General features: G+C 39.3%; 1 protein-coding gene across 2 annotated transcripts in view; it reads left to right on the top strand.

Annotated features, from left to right (window-relative positions):
* The first annotated feature begins 4,431 nt into the window (after nucleotides 1-4,431).
* thbs2a (thrombospondin 2a) overlaps nucleotides 4,432-25,911 on the top strand; it is a 48,807-nt gene continuing 27,327 nt past the window's right edge. Inside the window, exons 1-13 of one of the 2 annotated variants that reach the window (XM_053618990.1) lie at nucleotides 4,432-4,640; nucleotides 4,881-4,918; nucleotides 5,171-5,242; nucleotides 5,581-6,134; nucleotides 9,023-9,107; nucleotides 11,084-11,277; nucleotides 12,510-12,650; nucleotides 12,737-12,830; nucleotides 13,449-13,619; nucleotides 14,421-14,597; nucleotides 20,669-20,842; nucleotides 21,174-21,301; nucleotides 21,566-21,718. In XM_053618990.1, coding sequence (XP_053474965.1) covers nucleotides 5,176-5,242; nucleotides 5,581-6,134; nucleotides 9,023-9,107; nucleotides 11,084-11,277; nucleotides 12,510-12,650; nucleotides 12,737-12,830; nucleotides 13,449-13,619; nucleotides 14,421-14,597; nucleotides 20,669-20,842; nucleotides 21,174-21,301; nucleotides 21,566-21,718 — 1,938 coding nt within the window. In that variant the 5' untranslated portion in view covers nucleotides 4,432-4,640; nucleotides 4,881-4,918; nucleotides 5,171-5,175. The remainder of the gene's footprint in view (nucleotides 4,641-4,880; nucleotides 4,919-5,170; nucleotides 5,243-5,580; nucleotides 6,135-9,022; nucleotides 9,108-11,083; nucleotides 11,278-12,509; nucleotides 12,651-12,736; nucleotides 12,831-13,448; nucleotides 13,620-14,420; nucleotides 14,598-20,668; nucleotides 20,843-21,173; nucleotides 21,302-21,565; nucleotides 21,719-25,911) is intronic. The other variant, XM_053618991.1, reaches the window with a different exon arrangement.

Raw genomic sequence — 25,911 nt, forward strand, 5'->3', positions numbered from 1 at the left:
ATTGTAAAGTAGTGAGTGTACAGCTTGTGTAACAATGTAGATTTGCTGTCCCCTCAAAATAACTCAACACACAGCTATTAATGTCTAAACCGCTGACAACAAAAGGGAGTACACCCCTAAGTGAAAATGTCCAAATTGGGCCCAATTAGCCATTTTCCCTCCCCGGTGTCATGTGACTTGTTAGTGTTACAAGTTTCAGGTGTAAATGGGGAGCAGGTGTGTTAAATTTGGTGTCATCACTCTTACACTCCCTTATATTGGTCACTGGAAGTTCAACATGACCCCTATTAATAGTGCTTGGGTCTTAAAAGCCTTTCTACCAGACAAGACTTTCAGCTATGATAAAGATCTCCCTTGAGATTAGTGACAAGATCAGGTCTATGTGGAGAGCCGGACACTTCATGACTGACATCAGGGGTTTCTTGTTGCAGTCAGGTATATGCGTCATCGACAGCATGATTAAATGACAGTCATCGTCAGAGTCCTACAACTAAAAAAATCAACTGTACTGAAAATGAACAGGTATGGGTATGCTTCTCTTCTCAATCCATCTGATCTGTATACAATCTTGATCAAACTGATAACGTATACAACTTTGTGTATGTTTGCTTATAGTACTATAAGCTCTTGATGATCTACTGTATGAGGATGATGAGTAGTCTGCTAGAAATATTCAGAGTCCTGATTGCAATTGCAAGAATCAACCAGCACCATCAGGAGATGTGTAAAGAAACTTGGGTGCACATATGGCAAAGCCCGGTGAGCAGAATGTTCCTGTGCAATGCAGCTTATAGATTTGTAGGATAGACCCTGTGATCGATGACCACAACAAGGCCCTGTGTCTTCCCTGAGTTCAGCAGTGAATGGCTGCCAAAGAGACCTTTGACGCATCAACAGTTGCTTTGGAATGATTCGCTTTGATGTGTTGTATGGAAAAAAAGTTTTGTGTCGTGAAACCAAAAGCTAAGCACCCTATTAAACTTCACGTTTGGGGATCCATATCCCATCAGGGAGCGGGACCACTAGTTGTCACTGAATGTTAGTTCAACTCAATATAGCTATGTTGAATCATTTTGTGTTTACTATTGTAATTTTATTCATTTACAACTGTATCTCTGATGTATCTGAATTTGACCAAGAATGCATCATAAAATCCAACTTGACATCACACGTATGGTAACATTTCAAAGGGCCTCATCGCTTCTTTCAACATAAAAAGTTCATGACTACACAACTGACCACAATGAGCAGTTCCTTTTTGTATCTTATTTCAATTATATTAGCACATCAATTACATCAGTTATGTGTTTTCTAATGTTTCTGTGATCAAGACAATGACCAGAAACATACAGCAGTCAGACAGTGTATTGCTGAGAACAGGGTTAACTGGATGAAAACACCAGCCGAGAATGTTTCTTATCTGTCTGTCTTTCGTGGGTAGCCAATTACGTGAACTCATTTATGAAGTGTGAGCAAGTCAAATGAATAACTCTTATTTATTTGTCTGCAGGTCACCAGATCTCAACCAAACTGAGCTGGTTTGGCGCACACTGAAGGAGTTTGTCAGATGTGAAGACAAACCAAGTAGTAAAGATAAGCCTCTTCAGGCCATCGTGACTTTCTGGGCAGATCACCTGACTAAAGCAAGAGTCTAGTTGCCATTAATTAGCAAATAAACTACTTGACCACAATAGCCTACTATTTCATTTCAAGTACAACAAAGAATAGGAAAACCTAACGCTTGATATCGAGTTATGTGCTAACATTGGTTAGTCAACTGAAGCTTTAGATTAAATGGGTACATGGTGCTTACAATAATTAAAGAACAGAAAACACACAAAGTAATGAATGTATTGGATGTTGGTCAGTGATGGTAAAGAAATCTGAAATGGCAAATTAATTTATATTAAGGCTGTCAAAGTTAAGATGTTAATGGTCCATAAAACAATTGCACTTCAGCAACAAATATATTCCATTTTCACACTGTTTGTTTGAAGCAAACAAATAAACCCACAGATATTGGTTTAAGCTTCTTTTTTTTTTTTTTTTTTTCCCTTTTTTTTTTTATAAAGTTGTCTTTTGTTCAGCACCATTTTACCTGAAAACCACTGCAGCAATGCATAAGCAGTAGCTATACTTCGTAATGAATGGCATTAGTTAGAATGATCAAGAGTTTGAATTGTCATGTATTTTTTATATATGTATAAACTATTTCTCCATCCATCTTCTATACTGCTTATCCTTTTCAGGGTCACGGGGAACCTGGAGCCTATCCTAGGGAGCATCGGGCACAAGGCAGGGTACACCCTGGACAGGGTGCCAATCCATTGCAGGGCACAATATAACTATATTATATATGAAATGACTTTCCATTCTTAGGAACTTTTGTAGTTATAAAAAATAATGTATATTATAATAATAAAACCTACAAATGACCATAAGTGAACATTTTGTGTAAGTTCTTATAAGGCTGTCAACAAAGTTTAGTTTATGGTTATAAAAATAAATCCCTGTAACGTTAGGAATTTCTTTCCCTCAAAAATAACGAAATAAGAACCATATTGTGCAGTATATTAACTTCAGTGGAAGTTTTGTTTAGGTAAAACAACCTCTTTAACTTGACCTGCCACTCGCAGAATGAGTTTAGATGCATTCAGCTCCTGCCTATAGAAATTCTATGATTATAGCTCCACTCAGCGATTTGCCGTAGCAAATGAAAAAAATGCAGTGGCAACCACAGTGGCAGTAAAAGCATTCTGGATGAGTAGCTACTGTACCTCCACGAATCCAATCACACATTTCACCAAGTTTGCTGTGAGTTCAGCCCATCTCAAAGATTTTAGGACTGCTCTCACATGCTAGAAGTGTCATGTGGTTGTATGTGCTCTTTTTCGACTATCCAAAACAAACAAAATTAAGAGAGAAGGAGAGACAAAACGCCTGTTAATATAGCCCACACACAAATAAGCAACAGATGTGCCATGTTAATTGTCCACTCCTCCATGCTCCTGCTGCAGATTCCCACTAAATTATGCTCCCACCCATCTGAAAGAATGTTATCATCTTTAAAGGTCTGCATTTTCTAGTTCTTGATTTCCTGGCACATCTACTGAAAAAGCAAATATGAATTGCCTACAAAGTCATCCGTACACTACGGACACTTTGGACATGCCAATCAGCATACCATGCATGTCTTTGGACTGGGGGAGGAAACTGGAGTACCCAGAGGGGATATATATATATATTTATATATATTTATATATATATATATATATATATATATATATATATATATATATATATATATAATATCATTTCAATAAACAGATGTTATCTGTAAATTTGGCATTCTGTATTACAGAGGCAGTAAATACATTGATTGTTTCTCAAGGTCATTAATATTCAAAAATTATAAACTCACAATTCTCTTTATCCATTTCCAAAAGACCCACCTTACCAACCATCCATCAATCTAATAATTTGATTCAAGATTCTTAATGATAAGTCTTTATTGGTTGTATATACAGTAGAGCACAGTGAAATTGTTTTCTTTGTATACCACATCCTGTCAAGAAGCTGGGGTCAGAGCACAGCCATGATACAGCACCCCTGGAGCAGAGAGGGTTAAGGGCCCAACAGTGGCAGTTTGGCAGTGCTGGGGCTTGAACCCCTGACCTTCTGAGCAGTAACCCAGAGCCTTAACCGCCAAGTCACCACTCTCCTCATAAGTGTGATTTCTAAACCATGTTATTGTAACAGTCTACTCTGTTCATACAATATTAGAATATGTTGATCATGGATTATGATAGCCTACAATTTTTTTTATCAATAAATTGTTAGGGAAAATCTAATCTATCTATATATCTATGGAAAAAATTTTACCAAACATGTCATTAAAAATGGTTTCCAGTCAGTATTGAAAAAGGCTGTCATGCTCCTATATAATATGATATACTTTTTTTTTTTCTTTCAAATTTAAATAGTCAACACGTTGAGAATTTTTACATAATACAGTATATCATGCATGTTGTTTTACTTACTAACACATAGCTCAGACAATGTAGAAACTCTGTCTAATTAAAACCAACCCTATATAAATGAATTCACATCCATGTCATAAGCACACCTAGCCTATACATTGTTATGCCTGAACAGTAGTCCAAAAGGCTTTTTTGTTTAGGCATAAACTATGGTGAAGCCATAGCCTACTGATTAGGATAATATATGGCGCATTACTATGGCGCATACTAATATATGGCGCAATACTATGGCGCATACTAATATATGGCGCATTACTATGGCGCATACTAATATATGGCGCAATACTAATTAGTAGCCTATATTATTCAGAACGGTAGTACGCCTTTAAGACGTCTTCGTTTTCCTTTCATGCTCCTCCTTCAAGAAGATTTCACAAAGATGAATTTGTTATTGGATACAGTAGGAGGGAGCCAAACCGTAGTGGGCTTTGGGTTTATTATAATATCGGAATTACGAAAGATCTACGGTAGACGCAGATTCCATATACATCCAACTGACGTGCCCTTTTCACACTGTATATAAGACGGGTCGATGACGCTCAGTGCATTTCCCTCACCCCTGCGCTCATGTGGATTTAGGGGACTTCTTGGATTTTGCATGTGAGGCATCGGTATTTTTATTTTAAGGCTGGTCTGTTATTTTTGTGCATTCTGGATAACATTTTGTGTCTACTGCATAACTTCTTTTAGTCCATTTTTTACTTTCTTTTTTTTCTCTCGGTTTATCTAGCCTATATTTTATTTAATATATATATATATATATTTTAAAAAAAAGCAAACTAAATGAATATCTATATTTTTTAGTAGAACATATATATGTTTTCATTTTTTCCCCCCCAGAGGATAATTTGCCTTTTTTGGGATTTCATTTTTAACAGGTATATGGATATTTTTTTTTCAACTATCATTGCTGAGTTTTTCTTCCAGCTTGTACATCGTGTCGTTTTTTGATAAATATATAAGACTACAAGAATTTATTAGAGGCATAGATATTACTCACTATTGCATGAGGTATTATTTTCCTCAATATTGTACTTAGAACACAACTTGAACAAGTGGTTAATATTCACCCTGAAATGCTGAATATTTGATGAAATCTAATTAGAAAAAAAAAAATCTGTTCTTTTAAGGAGTTATGATACTCAGGATAATTCATATCTTGCTACCAGTGCTGTTACTGCGCACCACAGCAATACCACAAGGTAAATGCATAACCTACTTATTTTCCGTATCATTATGACAAAAAATTCTAAAGAATTTTCCATTATTAAAATAAGGTTTTCCATTATTTTTGGTTGACATGATTGGCATATGGTTCCTATCTATGTACTGTATGCTTTATATAATGATTGATATATATATATTTCTCAATAACTCAATAGTTAAGTTAAGTCTAGGATTTTTAGATGTTTAGAATGATTTTACTGTATGCATGATGAGCTGTTGAGCCAATATCTTAGAGTATTTGCTTCGATAATCTTAGTATCGTGGCGCATTGCTCAGTAAATGGTAAGAGGTCTAAATTATATTTACTCTCAAGGAGGCCAAGTGGACAATGAATCCAGTTTTAACTTGTTTGAGATCAGCAACATCACCAGAAAGACGATTGGCGCTAAAGTCTTCAAGGGTCATGAATGGGATTCTCCAGCGTACCGCTTCATCCGCTTTGACCACATTCCTCCAGTCAGCCCCTCTGTCCTCCAGCAGCTCCTAAGACAGATCCAGAACAATGTCGGCTTTGTGTTTGTGGCTTCCATACGTCAGGATCGAGCGTCTCGTGGCACTCTTGTGGGCTTAGAGGATTCTGGTGGTCGTCGACATTTCGAGATCATCTCTAATGGACGTGCCAATAGTTTGGACCTGGTCTACTGGGTGGAGGGCTCCCAGAACGTAGTGTCCTTTGAGGATGTGGATCTGTCAGACTCACAATGGAAGAACATCACATTGCATGTGCATGGAGAGAATGCCAACCTTTATGTGGACTGCAGCCTCATTGATAGCTTTACCCTGGATGAGTCTTTTTATGACCACTTGCAAGCTGACAGCAGCTACATGTATGTGGCCAAGGGATCTAACAGGGAGAGTCACTTCAGGGTAAGAGACATTTCTCTTATTCTCAGATAGTGTCTTTCCTCCAGCACCCTTTTCTGTGAAGTCTAATCCTGACCCTTTGTCTAATTATGAGCCTTTATACTGTGTTATTTTTGCTGCTACCTAGTTCATTCATTCATTCATGCTTTATCCTGGTCAGAGTTCATCTCAATCTGGAATTTATTCTGGGAATAGTAGGTGGGATTCAAGAACACACCCCACAGATGGGACACCAGTCTATTAAAGGCCACGCTAACTTGATTTGTTACTGTTTATTCCAGACTTGAATTAATCACCCCACATATAAAATCTTCAGAAGCCTAGTCTCTTTCTCATCTGGCCAATCAGTTTACAACATGTATACAGTCCTCATTATGTCTGCAGTCTTCCTTGAAAGTTTGTGAACCCTTTAGAATTTTCTACATTTCTGCATAAATATGACCTAAAACATCATCAGATTTTCACGCAAGTCCTAAAAGTAGACAAAGAGAACACAAATATACAAATGAGACAAAAATATTATACTTGGTCATTTATTTATTGAGGAAAATGATCCAATATTACATATCTGTGAGTGACAAAAAGTATGTGAACCTCTAGGATTAGCAGTTTAATTTAAAGCTAACATTAGAGTCAGGTGATTTAAATCAACGGGATGACAATCAGGTGTGAGTGAACCAACTGTTTTATTTAAAGGACAGGGATCTATCAAAGTCTGATCGTCACAACACATGTTTGTGGAAGTGTATAATGGCACAAACAAAGGAGATTTCTGAGGACCTCAGAAAAAGAGTTGTTGATGCTCATCAGGCTGGAAAAGGTTAAAAAAAACATCTCTAAATAGTTTGGACTCCACCAATCCACAGTCAGACAGATTGTGTACAAATGGAGGAAATTCAAGACCACTGTTGCCATATACAGGCGTGAAGACCAACAAAGATCACTCCAAGAGTAAGACATGTAATAATCCATAAGGTCACACAGGAACTCAGGGTTCCTGTGTGACCTAAGCATCTAAAGGCTTGTCTCACATTCGCTAATGTTAATGTTCATGAGTCCACCATCAGGAGAACACTGAACAACAACGGTGTGCATGGCAGGGTTACAAGGAGAAAACCACTGCTCTCCAAAAAGAACACTGCTGCTCGTCTGCAGTTCAAAGATCATGTGAACAAGCCAGTAGGCTATTGGAAAGGTTTTTGTGGATGGATGAGACCAAAATAGAACTTTTTGAGAAGTGTCATGTTTGGCGAAAGGAAAACACTGCATTCCAGCATAAGAACCATATCCCATGAAACATGGTGGTGGTAGTATCATGGTTTGGGCCTGTTTTGATGCATCTGGGCCAGGATGGCTTGACATCATTGATGGAACAATGAGTTCTAAATTATACCAATGAATTCTAAAGGAAAATGTCATTCAAACCCTTTAGTTTTTTCACACTTTTTTGTATTATAGATTTGATTTTAAAATGGATTCATTGACTTTTTTGTCTATTAATCTACACACAATAACTAACAATAACAAATAACAATAACAAAAACAAAAAAAAAGGCAAGTTTTTCTTTTTTGGCAAATGTATTAAAAAATAAAGAAACCCCTGAAATCTCATTTATATAAATATTTAGACCTTCATTTATGTAAATATTCAGTACTTTGTAGAAGCACCTTTTACAGCAGCATTCACATCTTTGTACCTTCTTCAGTCTGTACAAGCTTTGTACACCTGGATTTGGGCAATTTCTCCCATTCTTCCCGGAAGATTGACTCAAGCTCAATGAAAACTGGATGGAGAGTGTGTGATTTGCTACCTTCCAATCTCTTCACTGATATTCTATGGGGTTGGAGTCTGGGCTTTGGGTAGAATCTTTTTCCTCATCATCTCAGAGTCCTTCATGTGCCTGCTTTTTACTCATGAGTGGCCTCTATCAACTCACTCTACCATAAAGGCATGATTGATGGAGTATTTCTGAGATGGTTGTTTTTCCAGCATGTTCTACCATCTCTGAATAGGACTTCTGAAGGTCTGTTAGAGTGGTAATTAGGATCATGGTCACCTCTCTAACCCTTGCTTTGTATTCTGGTAACTGGATGGCCAGAAGTAGGAAGTAGTTTGTGGTAGTTTGATGGTTCCAAACTGCTTTGATTTTACAATGATGGAGCCCACTGTGCTCCTGGGAACATTCCAAATTTTAGAAATGGTTTTACACCCTTGCTCAGGTCCATCTCTCACCACAATTTGATTGTGGCAGTCTACAGAGAGTTACTTGGACATGCACTGTGAACTGTGAGACCTTATACACAAATGTTTGTACCATGAATGTACCACAAGTGGCAATTTGACTGCGGTGAAGTTCTAGAGACAAACGATAATCAAATCACATGAGTACTTTATTAAAGGTTCTGATACTTAGTTAGATTAGATATTTTAATTTCTGGTTGTTAATACAGTTGCAAGAATAAAAATGTGTATTTGATTTGTGATTGTTGATTATTGTGTGTAGCTTAATGGGCAAAAAAGTACATTTAATCTATTTAAATCTATAGCTCATCAAAGTATGCAAAAACTGAAAGGGTCTGAGTACTTTTCAAACCCACTATAACTAAAGATTACATATTCCCTTATCAGAGTTGCTCAGTTGCTCACAGCATTACATCATAGTCTTACAATTGCTAGTGGTTTAAACTCCATTAATATGCATCTGTTTCAGGCAACTCTGCTACAGTATGTACGTTGAACTTTCTGTTCAGAATGACTGATAGATTGTCTTTGTCGAAAATGTATTATATTTTTCTCTACTTAAAAGACTAATAGTAATTTATCAGAAAATTATATAAAGAATATTGGTGTAATAGATTACCCCAGTACTAACACCTCTAACATCTTGCAGGGTTTGTTGCAGAATGTTTGTTTCATCTTTGATACACCTGTCGAAGATATTCTGAGAAAAAAGGGCTGTGAGATTTCCAAGCCTGGTAAGAATGGAATAACAATGCCTAAAAGATTTTTAAAATGTTAATGAGACTAACCATATGGACATGTTTATTAGAATGAATTAGTATGTGCTTATTTGCAGAATATTGATTTGCTTCAAGATTTTTGGGCCTTTAAACAGCCTATAACTGCTTGATCAAGGAAAATGATCAAGGGCTACATAATTCCTTTACTTTTATCATGCAGTTTCCTTGGTTTATTTTTTGTTTTTTGTTTTTTGTTTTTTTTTTTGTGATGAAGATTATGTTTGTTTTAATTTACATGTTTGGGGTTTCTTTTTGCTGGACTGTTTCCATTCTAAATCTTACGGGCATTTGCAAAAGTGTTTCACAAAGCCTGTGGATCAGCCTGTATTATGTCAAGTTTATTGGAATTGACTGTGGTTGTGAACTACACTGAGGTCAACCAGGGTGCACATACTATAAAGAAGTTTTAAGAAGAGTTTTATTCCAAAGATTTATATTACAATTATGTGCTATAGCCATTTTGGGGAAAAGCCACTGAATATTATAGAGTTAAGATTCCTTTTACTTACCCTTTATACATGCTCACAGATAAACACACAGGCAGTGACCTCATGCATTGGCTGACTCCATGCTAACACTTACACTGGGCATTATGCCTTGTGGTCCTTTGCTCACATTTGGAGCAGGCCAGGAACGTCCATACACCCAGCTAAATCAATACCATTTGGATTTGCCTTCCCTTTTGTCCAAAAAACATCATCTGACATAGATTTAATTTCCTTTTAATGAAATTTAGACTGTCTTACCATAACTACATGAAGAATTGTACATGGGGGTGCTTATAGTGCAGTTAACGTTGCATTGAATGTTTCTGCATTGAGCTTTTAAAGTAACTGTGGCTTCTAGTTTCCTTCCGCTAAATATATAGATGTGAAGGTTTCCTAAACCCTTTATTCAGGTACCTTGAAATGGTCCAGTTAACAGTGCCACGTCAAACTGTGGACCAGACTGACTGACAATACTCTGTCATTGTTACTTACAGATGAACACTAGTCTGCACAACATGCACATTTTTTTCTCTTTAATTGTCTTTATTTTAGTATTTTAGCACCCTGTATACACACCATAATAACAAGCCTTGTGTTCAAAGATATATTTAGGAGTGCCTTCTTCATATAAACATGTCTTTCAAGAATAACAGACTTTGAGTACCTCCAAAGATAGCTGTGAAGTTGTCCTCACACACACACAAACACACATATTGGTATCTGGCTGTGTGAACTAAAGTTTCCTGTTTCCTCTTTTCTTGGATTGCTTCCCCAAATAATGCAAGTCTTGGATTAGTGATCATAATTCCTTTACTTTTTCATATTCTCCATCTCTTAGGCCAGGCCTTTGGTCTCTTGGTTAATTAAAAAGTGTTTCTATGAAGCTTCGAAGCTTCTACAGAATATTTATCATTTATAAGCTGGAGGGGAAAAGGAGTAATAAATCTGGGAGTCTGAATTATTTCCAAATATTGTCAGGGTGTTTATTTTGGTACTTTCAAATCCTCACTTGTAAATTCTCACTTGTCATTCTAGCATCTGCAGTTGTTACTCTTGTTTGGTCCCCTACCTAAGTTGCCAAAAGGAAATGATAAATCAGCCAGTTACCAAGTGCAATACTGCTGAATTTTAGGTCTAGATTTGTACAGCCTAATGGAGAAATATTGTTTACACCTATCAACCAGAATGAGACACGTTCCATTGTTATTTCTGAGAGATTGTGAAAGAACAAAAGTATTCTATCACACTACAAAAATTTAATTCATCTCTAGCTAATGTTTTTTTTATGTCTATATCTATCTATCTTTCTGTCTGCCTCTCTGTCTCTTTGTGTGTGTGTGTGTGTGTGTGTGTGTGTGTGTGTGTGTGTGTGTGTGTGTGTATATGTGTGTATATGTGTGTGTATCTGAATGTGTGCGTGTGCGTAAATTGGAAATCTCTCAGATGACATGCACATGGTAGACAAGGGTGAAGACATCATGGAAGTCAGTCCAGCCATTTCTACTAACTTTATCAGGCAAGATATGGAGGAAATAAACACGTGTAAGCACTCGTGCGAACAGCTCAGCTCCATGTTGCAGGAGCTCAACGGACTCCGCATAGTGGTCGGAAACCTAATGGATGGCCTACAGAAAGTGGTAAGCTGCCTTCTCAACCCTCAATTGTGAATGATCTTCTTTTAACTGTCATGAGAAGTCTCTTGTCTAAATGATGATTTTAGTGTCTTCAGCCATTACACAATTCTTTAAGTGTAAGTGCATTAAGAGAAAGAATTAGAGTTATAAAAGTAATTTCTTTATTGTTACAACAGGACAGAACATATTAAGTAACTAATAGCTCCTAACTAATAGGTTTTGTCCGGATGTTTACTGGATACATGCACACACAAACTTAATTTTTTTTTTATTAATGCTTATATATAGTTATGCACATTAAATATTGAATTTGATCAGTTCTGTATGAGTTAATGTAGCACTCATAATTTTATTGAGTGTAGAGAACAAAACCACATTAAACCTCACCCAGAAATGACTCCTGGCATGTGTAAGCATAAATATGTTAATCTGCTTTTATTCAAAGTTATTACTGAACAGTACTTGAGGTTAACTAAGCTTAAATAATAGAATTCCAGCGGCAGTTGGGTTTTTATGATTTATTTAATCAGGACACAGTAAGTGTTCCCCTGTTTGTGAGTGGGAGCCGAGACATGTCTGGCTGTGTTTAAACATCACTCTCTTTTTTTTCCTTTGGGAGCATCCCAGCAGTGAAAGAGTTTTGGCACGATCTCTGGGAAATTCAGCTGCTGCTGAACACACTTGGTCCCTGAGGCTCTTGCAGACCAAGTGGTGTGCCACTTTGGATTCACACCACTCTCCGTCTTTCTCTCTCTATGTTATTCTTTTTCTAACACACACACTCTAAAACACATGCTGTTAATTTCTTAAGTCTTTTTCCACACAATTACACACACATGCCTGTTTTAGCATATACTCGCTCATAAACCTGCATCTATCACAGAATAAATAACTGCAGATTAGAAGTGGATATTACAACCAGCATCTCTCTGATTATCCACCTTTCTCAGTCTTTTATTCCTCTATCCACCAGATATATACTCAAATGTGTCACAGAAATATATACACTGCCCATTAGATTCCTCTGTTATCAGCTACCAAGGAAATAGTTTAGCTCCACTATTTGTGTGGACCTTATATTCTACAGAACTGTCAGATATTTCTCACTTTGAAAATCTTTCCTGATTTTGTGATTATTAGCGATATTAGCTATAAATCCAGTCACATATCCACAGTTCACTGTTTTTATAAGAATCATTATGGATTCTATGCCATTGTGCTTGTCTTTCTCTCAGAGTGAGGAAAACTCAGTCATGAAGAAAGCTCTGGGCAACATTAAGAATATCAAACACAACCGTATGTGCTGGCAAGATGGCCGCTTGTTTGAGGATAAAGAAGACTGGGTGGTGGATAGCTGCACCAAATGCACTTGTCAGGTAGAAGACATAGATGTAAGAGATTTGGCGTATATAGGCTTTAAATGTTAGTGTTCCCCTTTCTGAGCCTTTCTTTTTGTTGGTAGGAGTCGAAGATTGTGTGTCACCAGATTACTTGTCCTCCTGTGGCCTGTGCCGTTCCAGTGTTCCTGGATGGAGAGTGCTGTCCAATGTGTCTACGTAAGTAGAATTATTTTTGATTAGTTGGACACAACAGAATCTGTTTCCTTTCACACTCTGAGGTAGGCCTTCAGTATATCAACCGTACCATCTGTTCAGACTAGAGTGTGAAATTGAAGATATTAAGTTAGCTAGCAGGGTGTCATGCTAGATATTACGTTAGCTAGCAGGGTGGCATAGCGGGTAGCATTGCCACCTCCAGCTCCAGGATTCGATCCTGGATGACCTACGTTCTGTGTGGAGTTTCACACGTTCTCCCCATGTTCCTATGGGTTCTCCAGTTTCCTCCCATAGTCCAAAACATGCAGTTAGGTGGATTGTCTAAGATAAATTGTCCCTAGGTGTGAATGAGTGTGTGAATATGTGTGTGAATGGTGCCCTGTGATGGACTGGTGTGATGGACTGGTGTCCCATCCAATGTGAACTGTCCTATCCTGTGCCCAGTGTTAACGGGATAGGCTCCCACATTCCCACAATGAAAAGGACTGCAGAGGCTGAGGTGAGGTCAACATTATCCAACCTCTGCCAGGGTTTGGTTGCACTTATAGTTATACTGTTAGCAGGATCTGAAAAAAACTTTGTAGATTTGTATTGTTTCTTGTATGTGACTGTTTGCAGCTAAGGACAGTGAGGATGGCTGGTCACCCTGGTCTGAGTGGACAGAATGCACAGTTACATGTGGTATGGGCACCCAGCAGAGAGGCAGGTCATGTGATGCGACCAGCAACCCCTGTAGTGGTCCTTCTATCCAGACGCGCACATGTAGCTTGGCTAAATGTGACAGTAGAGGTGAGAAAGTACATTATTTCTTATGGCTTTTCTGAAGATTGCAGATATATGCAGACTGCTACTGATGCATCCATATTACTTTCCATATTCCATTCCCACATTCAAGTCACTCAACCAGACAGCTGATCATTACTGTTCAATCAGTCTCGTTAAAAACACTCAGGTAGGTAGGAATATAAAACCTCAGTTTACCTCACTGATCTTTCAGTGCTAACAGTGGTGCTAATAGGTCATTTCATTTTATTTTTTTTATCTCTGCTTTAATACTGACTCTGGCATGCAGAGTTGATAGATATTTTTTCCTTACATGCACTGTATTTAGTTGTGGTAATCCGGTAATGTTTTAAACCTGCTAAATTGACTAAATAGTTTTGTGTGTAACACATAATGTCGGCATGTTGGAAATATATAAATACGCAAAATGCAAACATATAAGTGTACAAAAGTGTGTAAAGAAATGCTGTAAAGCAAATATTTTCCAAAAATTATTAAATTACATTTATTATACATTAAAAAAAGTTTACCTAAGAAGCAATAAACACTAAATTACACAAAAGTCAATATTTTGGGATGACAACCATTAGTCTTTAAAAAGACATCAGTAATCTCAGGTACATTTTGTGCAGTTTTACAAGGAATTTGGCTGGTATTTTGTTTCTAAGCATCTTGGAGAGTCAACCACAGTTCTTCTGGAGACTTTGTGACATCTGTTTTTGCATTTATTTACCTCTACAAGCAATAATAAGTGTGTACTGGATTGTCTAATGTCTTGAAAATAATAAATGCTACTGTGGTATTCAGTTCGTCAGGATGGAGGATGGAGCCTGTGGTCTCCTTGGTCCTCCTGTTCAGTAACATGTGGTGAAGGCCAGATTACCAGAATTCGCCACTGCAACTCACCAGTACCCCAGTTGGGGGGGATGGACTGTGAAGGAAGTGGCAGAGAGACACAACGTTGTGATTCCAAGCCATGCCCTGGTGAGTGACAGCATTCACACTTCTTAAGTTTCATATGATCTGGCTTTATATATTCAATGAAGAAAGTGATTCATTTTTGATGAGCTCTTCCTTTGCATTTAACTCTTGACATCCCAAATATAGTCAATATGTTGAGTGAGTCACTGATTAAAATAATGATACCTTCATATGGAGATAATATTAAATATTGCCTTATATACACTGATCAGCCATAACATTAAAACATAACACCTGTATAATATTGTGTAGGTCCACTTTGGGCCACCAAAACAGCTCTGACCCTTCGAGGCTTGGACTCCACATGACCTCTGAATGTCTGCTATGGCATGTGGCACAAAGACCTGTCCTGTAAGTCCTGTAAGTTGCGAGGAAGGGCCTCCATGGATCGGACTTGTTTGTCCAGCACATCCCACAGATGCTCAATCAGATTGAGATCTGGGGAATTTGGAGGCCAAGCCAACTTGAACCCTTTGTTCAAACCATTCCGGAACAATCTTTGCAGTGTAACAGGCGCATTATCTTGCTGAAAGAGGCCACTGCCATTAGGGAATGCTGTTGCCATGAAGGGGTATTCTTGGTCTGCAGCAATGTTTAGGTAGGTAGTACATGTCAAAGTAACATCCACATGAATGCCAGGGCCCAAGGTTTCCCAGCAGAACATTGCTCAGAGCATCACACCACCTCTACTGGCTTGTCTTCTTCCCCTAGTGCATCCTGGTGCCATCTCTTTCCCAGGTAAGCGATGCACACGCACCTGCTGTCCACATGATTTAAAGGAAAATGTGATTCATCAGACCAGGCCACCTTCTTCCATTGCTCCATGGTCCAGTTCTGATGCTCACATGACCACTGTAGGTGATTTGGCTGGGGTCAGGGGTCAGCTTTGGCACTCTGATTGGTCTGCAGCCCCATACGCAGCAAGCTGCGATGCACTGTGTTCTGACACTTTTCTATCAAAGCATTGACCTTTTCAGCAATTTCTGCTACGGTAGCTCTTCTGAGGGCTCGGACCAGATGGTACTAACCACTGCATACCAGGAACACTCCACAAGACTTGCCCTTTTGGAGATGCTGTGACCCATCATCTAGCCATTACAATTTGGCCCTTGTCAAAAAGTCACTCAGATCTTTACATTTGTCCATTTTCCCTGCTTCACTTGCTACATAATATAGGTAGAACCCCCTTCCGGGGCAGCTGTGGCTCAGTTGGTAGAGGAGGTTGTCCACTAATTGTAGGGTTGGCAGTTTGATTCCCGGCCCGCATGACTCCACATGCCGAAGTGTCCTTGGGCAAGAACTGAACCCCAAGTTGATCCCGATGGCAGGTTAGCACCTTGCATGGCAGCTCTGCTACCAGTGGTGTGTGAGTGTGTGTGTGAATGGGTGAATGAGACACAGTGTAAAGCACTTTGGATAAAAGCGCTATATAAGTGCACCATTTAACTAATATATACCACTATAACAAGATAATCAGTGTTATTCACTTCACATGTCAGTGTTTTTAATGTTATGGCTGATGGTGTATGCACATGACAAGATATACAGTACACTATATGGCCAAAAGTATGTGGACACTTGACCATCACACCCATATGTGAGTCTTCCCCAAACTGTTGCCACAACGTTTGAAGCACACAAATGTCTAGAATGTATTTGTATGGTGTAGCATTAATAGTTCCTCTTTACTGGAACTAAGAGGCCTAGCCCAAACCTAGAACTAAGAGGCCTAGCCCGAACCTGTTTAGGCATGTCAATGCCCTTGTGCACAAAACTAGGTCCATAAAAACATTATTTGCCACGGTTGGGCGGAAGAACTTGAGTGGCCTGCACAGAGCCTAGACCTCAACACTGAACACATTTGATGAATTAGAGTGCTGACTGTGCACCAGGACTTCTTGTCCAACATCAGTGCCTGACCTCACTAATGATCTTGTATGGGCACAAATCCCCATAACCATGCTCCAAAATATAGTGGAAATTCTACAAAAGAAGAAAGGTTCTTATAACAGCAAAAGGGGACTAAATCTGTAATGGAATGATCAACTGCGGCAGTGTGTTTACATAAACAACAAATGGTGCAGGAATGCCATTGTGGTTTCAAGCTACTGTTCGTTGCTGGTGGAGTTTATAACTAAGTGAACTTTACGGGGCCATCAGTAACTTACAGACAGTGCACTCCAAATGATTTTTTCATTGTCACTGGAGATTTTAACCACGCAAATCTGAAATCATTGCTACCAAAATTCCACGAGCATGTTGGTTTTGCAACCCATGGTACAAACACTTTAGACCTTGTTTACACAAACATTCACAATGCTTACAAGGCTGCCTCCTGTCCCCACCTCAGCGGCTCGGACCACATCTCTGTTATGTTAATCCCAGGATACAGACCGGTTCTGAAACAGATATGAACCTGGTCTGAGGGAGCCAGCTCAGCACTTCAGGACTGTTTTGACCACACAGCCTGAACATATGTTCAGATAGACTGCTATACACCACAACACAGACTTGGAGGAATACACAGCATCAGCAAGTGGACTGGCTACATCAGCAAGTGCATAGCTGATGTAACTTCCTTCACGACCATCACCACACGCACAATCCAGAAACCATGGATGATTGCCGAAGTGTGCTCGCTGAAGCCTTCAGGTCCGATGACAAGGCAGCCCTCCGCACAGCAAGGACCAATCTGTCCCAGACTATCATAGAGGCAAAACAGAACTACAAAGAAAGAATCCACCATTACATCAAATAAACACCAAGGACACAAGGCCTATGTGGCAAGGCATTCAGGACATCATAGACTACAAAGCTACACCACCTGGCTGTGATGATGACGCCTCGCTCACAGATGCACTAAACAATTTCTATGCATGGTTTGAAGCACAGAACACATGCCAGCGAGGAAGACTACCCCAACTCCCACCGAACAAGTACTTAGTCTGTCTGCAGTAGACATCAGGAAAACTCTATGCAGAGTTAACCCACAGAAAGCTGCAGACGTCTGCAAGCTTATCAGCTTGCAGACGTCCTCACAGACATCTTCAACATTTGTCTGAGCCAAGCAGTTGTCCCAATGTGCTTCAAGACAACCACCATCATTCCTGTGCCGAAGAAATCATCTGTGTCTTGCCTGAATGACTACTGGCCTGTTACACTCACACAGTCATCCCACAACAACTCACAACAAAGCTGAGTTTAAACACCTCCTTCTGGATCCTGGACTTTCCGACCCAGTCAGTCAGAATTCGGCAGCTCCACCTCCAACACCCCCACATTGAACACTGGTGCCACCCAGGGCTGTTTACTCAGTCCACTGCTGTTTACCCTGCTGACGCATGACTGTCAAAAGAGAGTAAAATGCTACAGGTTTCTTGGTGTGCACATTACTGTGGACCTCTCCTGGACTCTTCAACACCACCTGCCTAGTCAAGAAGGCCCAGCAGCACCGGAGGCTGAAGAGAGCCAAACTCCCCCCTCCCATCCTCACCTCCTTCTACAGAAGGATGACAGAGAGCATCCTGACCAGCTGTCTCACCGTGTGGTACGGGAACTGCACAGCCTCCGATCGCTGTACAGACCCTACACAAGACCCACACAATATCGCTGTACACAAGACCCTACAGCGGATTGTGAAGACAGCTGAAAAGATCATCAGGGTCTCTCTACCCACCATTGATACCTCTTTCAACAACTGCTGCATCTGCAAAGCCACCAGTATTGCGGACGACCCTTCTTACCCCACTCATGGACTATTCACCCTCCTGCCATCTGGCAGAAGGTACAAGAGCATCCATGCCCCCACCAGCAGACTCCTCAACAGTTTCTCCCTGCTGCCCCGCAGTGCTCACCTGGACTAGTCAAACACCTAACCCAGTAAGACTCAGTACCACTGCACACTGCACGTTACATAGCTGCATCAGTCGCTTTATATTATGGAACTCATTTTTGCTGCGAATATTGCTGTTATAATTCTGCTGCTACATTTACATTTACATTACATTTATTAATGTAGCAGATGCTTTTATCCAAAGCGGCTTACAAATGAGAAAATACAAGCAAAGCGATATATCAAGCAGAGAACAATACAAGTAGTGCTACTATACAAGATCCATTAATTGAGTTCCAGAAGAAGCAAAGTGCACAGAGTAGAGGTGTAAGTGCCAGAGTAAATTTTAAATTTATTTTTTTTTTTTTTATAGATTGGTTAGGTGTTCACAGAAGAGGTGGGTCTTTAGCTGCTTTTTTTTTGAAGAGGGTGAGAGATTCTGCGGTCCGGATTGAGGTTGGAAGTTCATTACACCACTGAGGAACAGTTAGTTTGAAGGTTCTTGAAAGGGACTTTGAGCCACGCTGAGTAGGTAGTACTAAGCGTCGGTCGTCGATTGATCGCAGATTGCATGAGGGAACGTAATCCTTCAGGAGAGAGTTGAGGTAGAAGGGTGCTGTTCCAGGTCTTGTAGGTGAGCATCAAGGCCTTGAATTTGATATGGGCGGCTACAGGAAGCCAGTGGAGGGAGATGAAGAGGGGTGTGACATGGGTTCTCTTGGGCTGGTTGAAGATGAGACGTGCTGCTGCATTCTGAATCATTTGGAGGGGTTTGATGGAGCTGGCCGGGAGGCCCGAGAGTAGTGAGTTACAGTAGTCCAGTTTTGAAATAACAAGAGCCTGGACTAGTATCTGTGTAGCTTGTTCGGTGAGGTAGGGTCTGATTTTGTTGATGTTGTACAGGATGAACCTACAGGACCATGCAGTTGTTGAGATGTAAAGGTCTGTAAAGGTCAAGCTGTCATCGAGAATCACCCCAAGGTTCCTGGCTGTCCTAGTTGGCTTGAGTGTGGTTGAGCCGAGCTGTACAGTGAGGTTGTAGTTGATTGAGGGACAGGTTGGGATGACAAGAAGCTCAGATTTTGCCAGGTTGAGCTTAAGGTGGTGTTCCCTCATCCAGACCGAGATGTCCGATAGGCAAGCAGAGATGCTTGCAGAGACGGATGGATCGTCACGCTGGAAGGACAAATAGAACCGGGTGTCATCAGTATAGCAATGATATGAGAAGCCATAAGACTCAATCACCTGCCCTAGGTATGTAGTGAAGATAGAAAAGAGCAGTGGACCCAGAACTGACCCCTGTGGAACACCAGTTGTGAGTTGCTGAGTTTCAGAAATACCTTCCCTCCATGATACTTTGAAGGATCTGTCTGAGAGATAGGATTCCACCCAGCGCAGAACTGTTCCGGTGATGCCCAGGCTGGAGAGAGTTGACAGGAGGATCTGATGGTTCACAGTGTCGAAAGCAGTAGAGAGGTCGAGTAGGATGAGTACAGATGATCTTGAGGTTGATCTTGCTAGTCGTAAGACTTCAGTGACAGAAAGCAGAGCAGTCTCCGTGGAGTGATTGCTCTTGAAGCCAGACTGCTTGGTGTTCTGGAGGTTGTTCTGTTTGAGAAAATTGTAGAGTTGATTAAAAACGGCTCTTTCAAGAGTTTTGGAAAGAAAAGGGAGGAGGGAAACAGGTCTGTAGTTGTCAAACACAGCATGGTTAAGTGATGGTTTTTTAAGCAGTGGGGTAACCCGGGCCTGATTAAATGAGGTAGGTTATGTGTCAGTAGAGGGGGATGTGTTAAAGATGTGTGTGAGTGCAGGTAATAGTGTAAGCTGTAAGCTATTGTGCTACATTATACAATACTTTACAGTCTATGTTCTATGTATTTACTGTCCTGTGTATTTATTGTTTTGGTCTGTGTATTTATTGTTTTGCACTTGTCTGACACTGTTGTGTATTGCACTTTATGTAGTCTTGCATACTGTTCTGTGTTGCACCATGGTCCTGAAGGAACATCAATTCATTCCAATGTATACACGCTATATAGAGGAATGACAATAAAAACCTGTTCGACTTGACTTGACTTGAACATACACATAAGGGCGTAATGGTCAGGTGTCCACATAATTTGGCAATTGCTACTACTGGACATTGAAAAGAACTGGAACACTGGAAACCATTCACAGACATATATACACACAAACTATTGCATTATTAAAGAACTTTTTTGACCTCACATTCTTGCAGTTGATGGAAGATGGGGCCCATGGTCCCCATGGGCTATATGCTCATTGACATGTGGTGGAGGAGTGCGGAGTCGAATACGTGTGTGTAATAGCCCTCTGCCACAGTATGGAGGAAGATGGTGCTCAGGAGAAGCCGAACAGACGGGGACATGCAACAAGCAGGATTGTCCTGCTGGTATGTTTATGGTGGTGACTTCTGTTTGCTATCTAGTTTATCCTGACACTGCTCCTGTTGTTCTCTGTTGTCATTTTGTATAATCCAATTACTTGTACTGTGCAATGAATTTATTGTATGTTTCACATGTTCCTGTCATATACTGTTCACACTACTTACACATTAGGTAGTAACCTGAAAAAAAGGTGTTGTGTGTTAAACCATATTCCTGGATGCATTGATTTCTGATTTTATTTATTTATTTATTTATTATTATGTCTATTCTTCTAATGCACTCTTTAAAAAAGGTTTTAGGTCATTCTTTCTTTCTTTTTGTTTCTCTCTTTATCAGATGGCTGTCTGTCCAATCCCTGCTTTGGAGGGGTGGAATGCACCAGCACACCTGATGGCTCATGGGAATGTGGTCCCTGCCCCGCTGGTTTCTGGGGCAATGGAACATTTTGCGAGGATGTAAATGAGGTAAGGTGAGAGACAAAGGAAGCTGGAAAGAATGTGTTAATGCAGTCTGCATGGTGTGAAAGACCCTGTATTTTTTCAGTATGCACCGATCAGTACACTTTGATAAACAGTCTGTTCTTTGCAGGAGAAACGTGACAAGTGCAACAAAATGCCTAAGAATAATGTCACACTTTTGTTTTATTTTGTCCAAAATGTTCCTGATTTCACTGCCATCTCCGTGTGTGTGTGTGTGTGTGTGTGCGCATGCATGTGTTTCATCTGTAGTGTGATCTGGTGCCTGATTTGTGCTTTAAAGTCACTGGGAAACAGCGCTGCATGAACACTGACCCAGGATTCCACTGCCTTCCTTGTCCTGCCCGTTACAAAGGAAACCAGCCCTTTGGCATGGGAGTGGAATTTGCCAGGAACAATAAGCAGGTTAGGAACGCCTTGGCACCATTGTATAGCGGTAGTAACTGGACTTTCACTGCAGGTGACTGTACTGTTAGAATCTTGAATTTCCACTCATGAGTGGGTAAGCTGTTAAAGGCCCTCAGGTAAGAGAAGAAACCAATCCAAACATGCGTCTTTTGGCACTACTGTGTCATATTTTCACTTCCCCCTAATAACCATCCCTTGCTAAATAATCCATTATTTTTTTTAATATGGTTATAAATAAAATTAAATTTTTTAAATACATTCGTAAAATAGCACTCCAAAGGAAATTATTAAAGGGATTAATATGCTGTCACAAATTATATAAAATATACAGTTTACTACAGGGTATACACTTGCACATAAAGAAAATAACTTGAAGGATTAAAAATGTTTCTTAGTGTGTATGTACACATGTAAGTAAAAATATTTTATTCCCTAATCAGTTTTCATTACACATAAAAGTACACTAGCAATATATGTTAGCACTTTGCATATCAATATAGAAAACATTTAAAAATGTACAAAATATAGTAATGGTGTGATAAACCAAGTGCATTTCCAAATATAAACTGAGTTTCTAATGGATAAATTTGCTAGAACAGATGCATAAAAATGACACCAAATACAATTCCTATATTATAAGGGGCAGGTTGGAACTCTAATTAAATACAAATGCTATTTGAATAGTTTTATTAAAACAATGAAGGTATAATAGTTTTTCAGTATTAACAGCTTTGTTTTCTCAGGTTTTTTTTTTTTTGTTTTTTTGTTTTTTTTTACCTGTACACCTGTAACCAAACTGTTTCTTTAATCATAAAGACCATCATGCTTCATACTGAACATCCTTCCAAGTTAACACACTCAGTATTGCTTGACTCCATCGCATACAATTGTGAAAAAGTAATGATTGCTCATTAGGGATATAAATATACTTTCAGACTTCTTTAAAGCTGGTTTATGACAATGTCTGTACAAATAAAATTGAATTAACTGAAGACAGAAGCAATTAAAAAATTAACAAGCACATACTTGTGGTTTAAGCCTCAGTAGCGGTCCCGTGTTTAAAAAGAAGGCAACAAGGGCCCTACCTCGCCATTTTTATAGACAAAAGACAAGAATTTACTTTGAATAATCCAGAGATTACAATTTACAGCTGAATGTTATTTTATATGGTTCATCTTTTACAGTGGTTGTCAAGTAGGGGAGAGTGGGGTCACCTGTAACACCTGTTATAACATTAGCAATTGCTCCAATCAGCAAAACGACAGTGGTGACACTGCACATGTTCAGTAGCTTAATCTGTTCTTCTACAAAAGAACAGCAACTTAATCACAGCTCTGAAGTATTTATTGTCAAAAGACTTATTTTGAGCTATGAAAGTAATTTTCTGATTTTGACAATCAGTTAATATGATTGATAGTTGACAATGGTAGAATGGTTAGATAGCATATCAGATTTCATGATGGTTGACAGTGTGTGGTCAGCGGAAACAGTGTTATTTAGTGATATTTAACAATATAAAAGATTCCACTTACTTGAAAATGGTTTCTTTCCTGGAAAACCCTTGGCACAAGGATAGTGTAATGTAGAGGACTCAGGGGCAAGATTATGATCCATAAATGCACAATCTAAGGCTACATCCATATTAATTCAGATAAATTTGAAAATTCATCTGTTCTCTACGTTTTGGCCTTCTATCCATGTTGCGAATTTTTGTCCAATGAAAACAGAGCTTTTCAAAAACGCTCTCCCAAGTGGATGAATTTGAAAATGCCATTCTCCGTTTGAGAAAACTGAGATATTTAAAAAAAAAAAAAAAAAAAAAAAAAAAAAGTATTTTTAATCATTTGATGCAGTCATGTGACCCATTCAAACTCAAAACAAACAAGATAGTGGACGATGTTGTACTGCACTTGTTGTGCCTGCTATCCAGTTTGATAGCATTGTTAAAGATTAATGTCACTTTATACAACCTTCAGATTGCATTTTTAAATGCCTGATGGAAATGACGCAGGCCAAAGCTTCTTACGTTTTTATGAGCAGTATAGGGAAGTGTTTAAGTGTTCTTGCACATTTCAGTGTGGATGAGCAGTTTTTGGAAAATGAAAACGCCAGTGTAGATGGAGAGTGTTTTAAAATGAAAACATACACAGATATATCTCAGAGTAAACTGTACCAACAGGGAGATCCAAAAAAATAGTCAGAAGCCGGGCACAGGTCAAAACACCATAAACACAGACAAATTGCTAAATCCCGAAGGATAATCCAAATGGGATATCAGAGAAACAAAGCAAGGTCATACACATAGAGCAAGGTAAAATTCAGTGGCTCAGAACTTACATGACTGAGAACAAACAGCAAGGCTTTGAGATCTGTGTTCGAGTCTACAGCATGTGCTTTCTATCCTATATATATATATATATATAAGCAGTCAAGCATGATGGTGGCAGTGTAATGGTGTGGGGATGCTTTGCTATTTCAGGGCCTGGGCAACTTGCAATAATTGAGGGAAATATGAATTCTGCTCTCTACCAGAAAATCCTAAAGGAGAATGAAGTCTTAAAGTCTTCTTAAAGTCTTCTTAAAGTCTTCTTAAAGTCTTCAGAACTAAAGCAGTTCTGCAAAGAAGTGTGGGCCAAAATTCCACCACAGCGCTGTGAAAGACTGATCTCCAGTTATCGGAAGCATTTGGTTGTAGGTATTGCTGCTAAAGGTGGCACAATCAGATTTTAAGTTTATGGGGGAAATTAGTTTTTCACATAGGTGATGGGTGTTGGATAACTTTTTTTGCATCAATAAAATAAATAAATAACTGAATAAAAACTGTATTATGTATTTACTCAGGTTGCCTTTGGTTTATGTTGTATTTCATTTGAAAATCTAATACTATTTAGTATGAGATATACACAAAAAATGGGAAAAAAATCAGGAAAAAATACTTCACAGCACTGCATGGTCTCCAGTGTCTTGGCAAGAACTGGCCACTGTGGGTGCTATTTGCGAGGAGTGCTTGGACCCCACGGATTGCCTCTTGCAGCTATATTTATTAGTTTATTTATTTATTTTAATTTTTTACTTTTGTTTGTTAAAGAGACCTGTGTGGGGGCTACCCCAAACATCTTCCAGCATGATAATGGCCCTGTGCATAAAGCAAGGCCTGTGAAGACATGGTTTGCCAAGGTCGGAGTGGAAGAAGTCAACCCCACTAAACCCCACTAAATACCTTTGGGATAATTTGGAATGTTGACTGCACCCCTTCTTGTCTTTAATTTATTTATTCATTTTCATATGGTTCATTTACATGTGATTCATTTACGTATGATTCATTTTCATGAGATTCATATTCAAGTGATACATTTTCATGAGATTCATTTACGTATGATTCATTTACATGTGATTCATTTACTAATTTGCTTCTCTGGACTGCACCCCTTCTTGACTGGCATCAGTGCCTGACCTCACTAATCCTCTTGTGGCTCAATGGGAAAGTCCCCACAGCCACTCTCCAAAATCTAGTGGAAAGCCTTCTCAGAAGAGTGGAGGTTATTATAACAGCAAAGGGGCTCCAAATCTGAAATGAGATGTTCAAAACGCACATACGAGTATGGTGGTCAGGTGGCCACAAACTTCTTGGGCATATAGTGTATGTAAGACCAAGGCTGCTGTGGGATGGGTAGAGGTTCCAGGAGTCCTTGGGGGTACGTGACAGTAATCCAAGTGTGCAAGGCTTGGCAAATCTTGAGACATTCTTGAAAACCTTGAGAAATCATAACAACCTAATTTGTTTTAAATGAACTTGATGTTTCTATGAATGCTTGGGTGTCCAAAACGAGTGAGGTATCGCCTCGCCCTGAGGAGGCTGGGTCCTCTTGTTGTGCATGTTGGATGTGCTCCATGATAAATGATGATGGAAGCTTTAATATTCTTACATCATGGTCTGTAAGTAAGAAGAAACTTAAAGTAAGTAAAAAAGAGGGTCCACCTGTCTTGTTGAGGATTCAGTGTTTTGGAAGATATTCAGACAGATTTCCAGATTTTGAAGGCTTTGATTACCAGGAGTTCTTCTTTGATTGCTAGGAGTTTCATAATTTCTTTCTGCAGGACTCAAATGGATGATTTTTGTGCAGATTGTCTTGTCTTGGGAGGATGGCTCCAATTCCACTTTTGGAGTCATCTACTTTGACAATAAATAG

This window comes from Ictalurus furcatus, chromosome 29 (assembly GCF_023375685.1).
Source record: "Ictalurus furcatus strain D&B chromosome 29, Billie_1.0, whole genome shotgun sequence".
Classification (NCBI taxonomy): domain Eukaryota; kingdom Metazoa; phylum Chordata; class Actinopteri; order Siluriformes; family Ictaluridae; genus Ictalurus; species Ictalurus furcatus.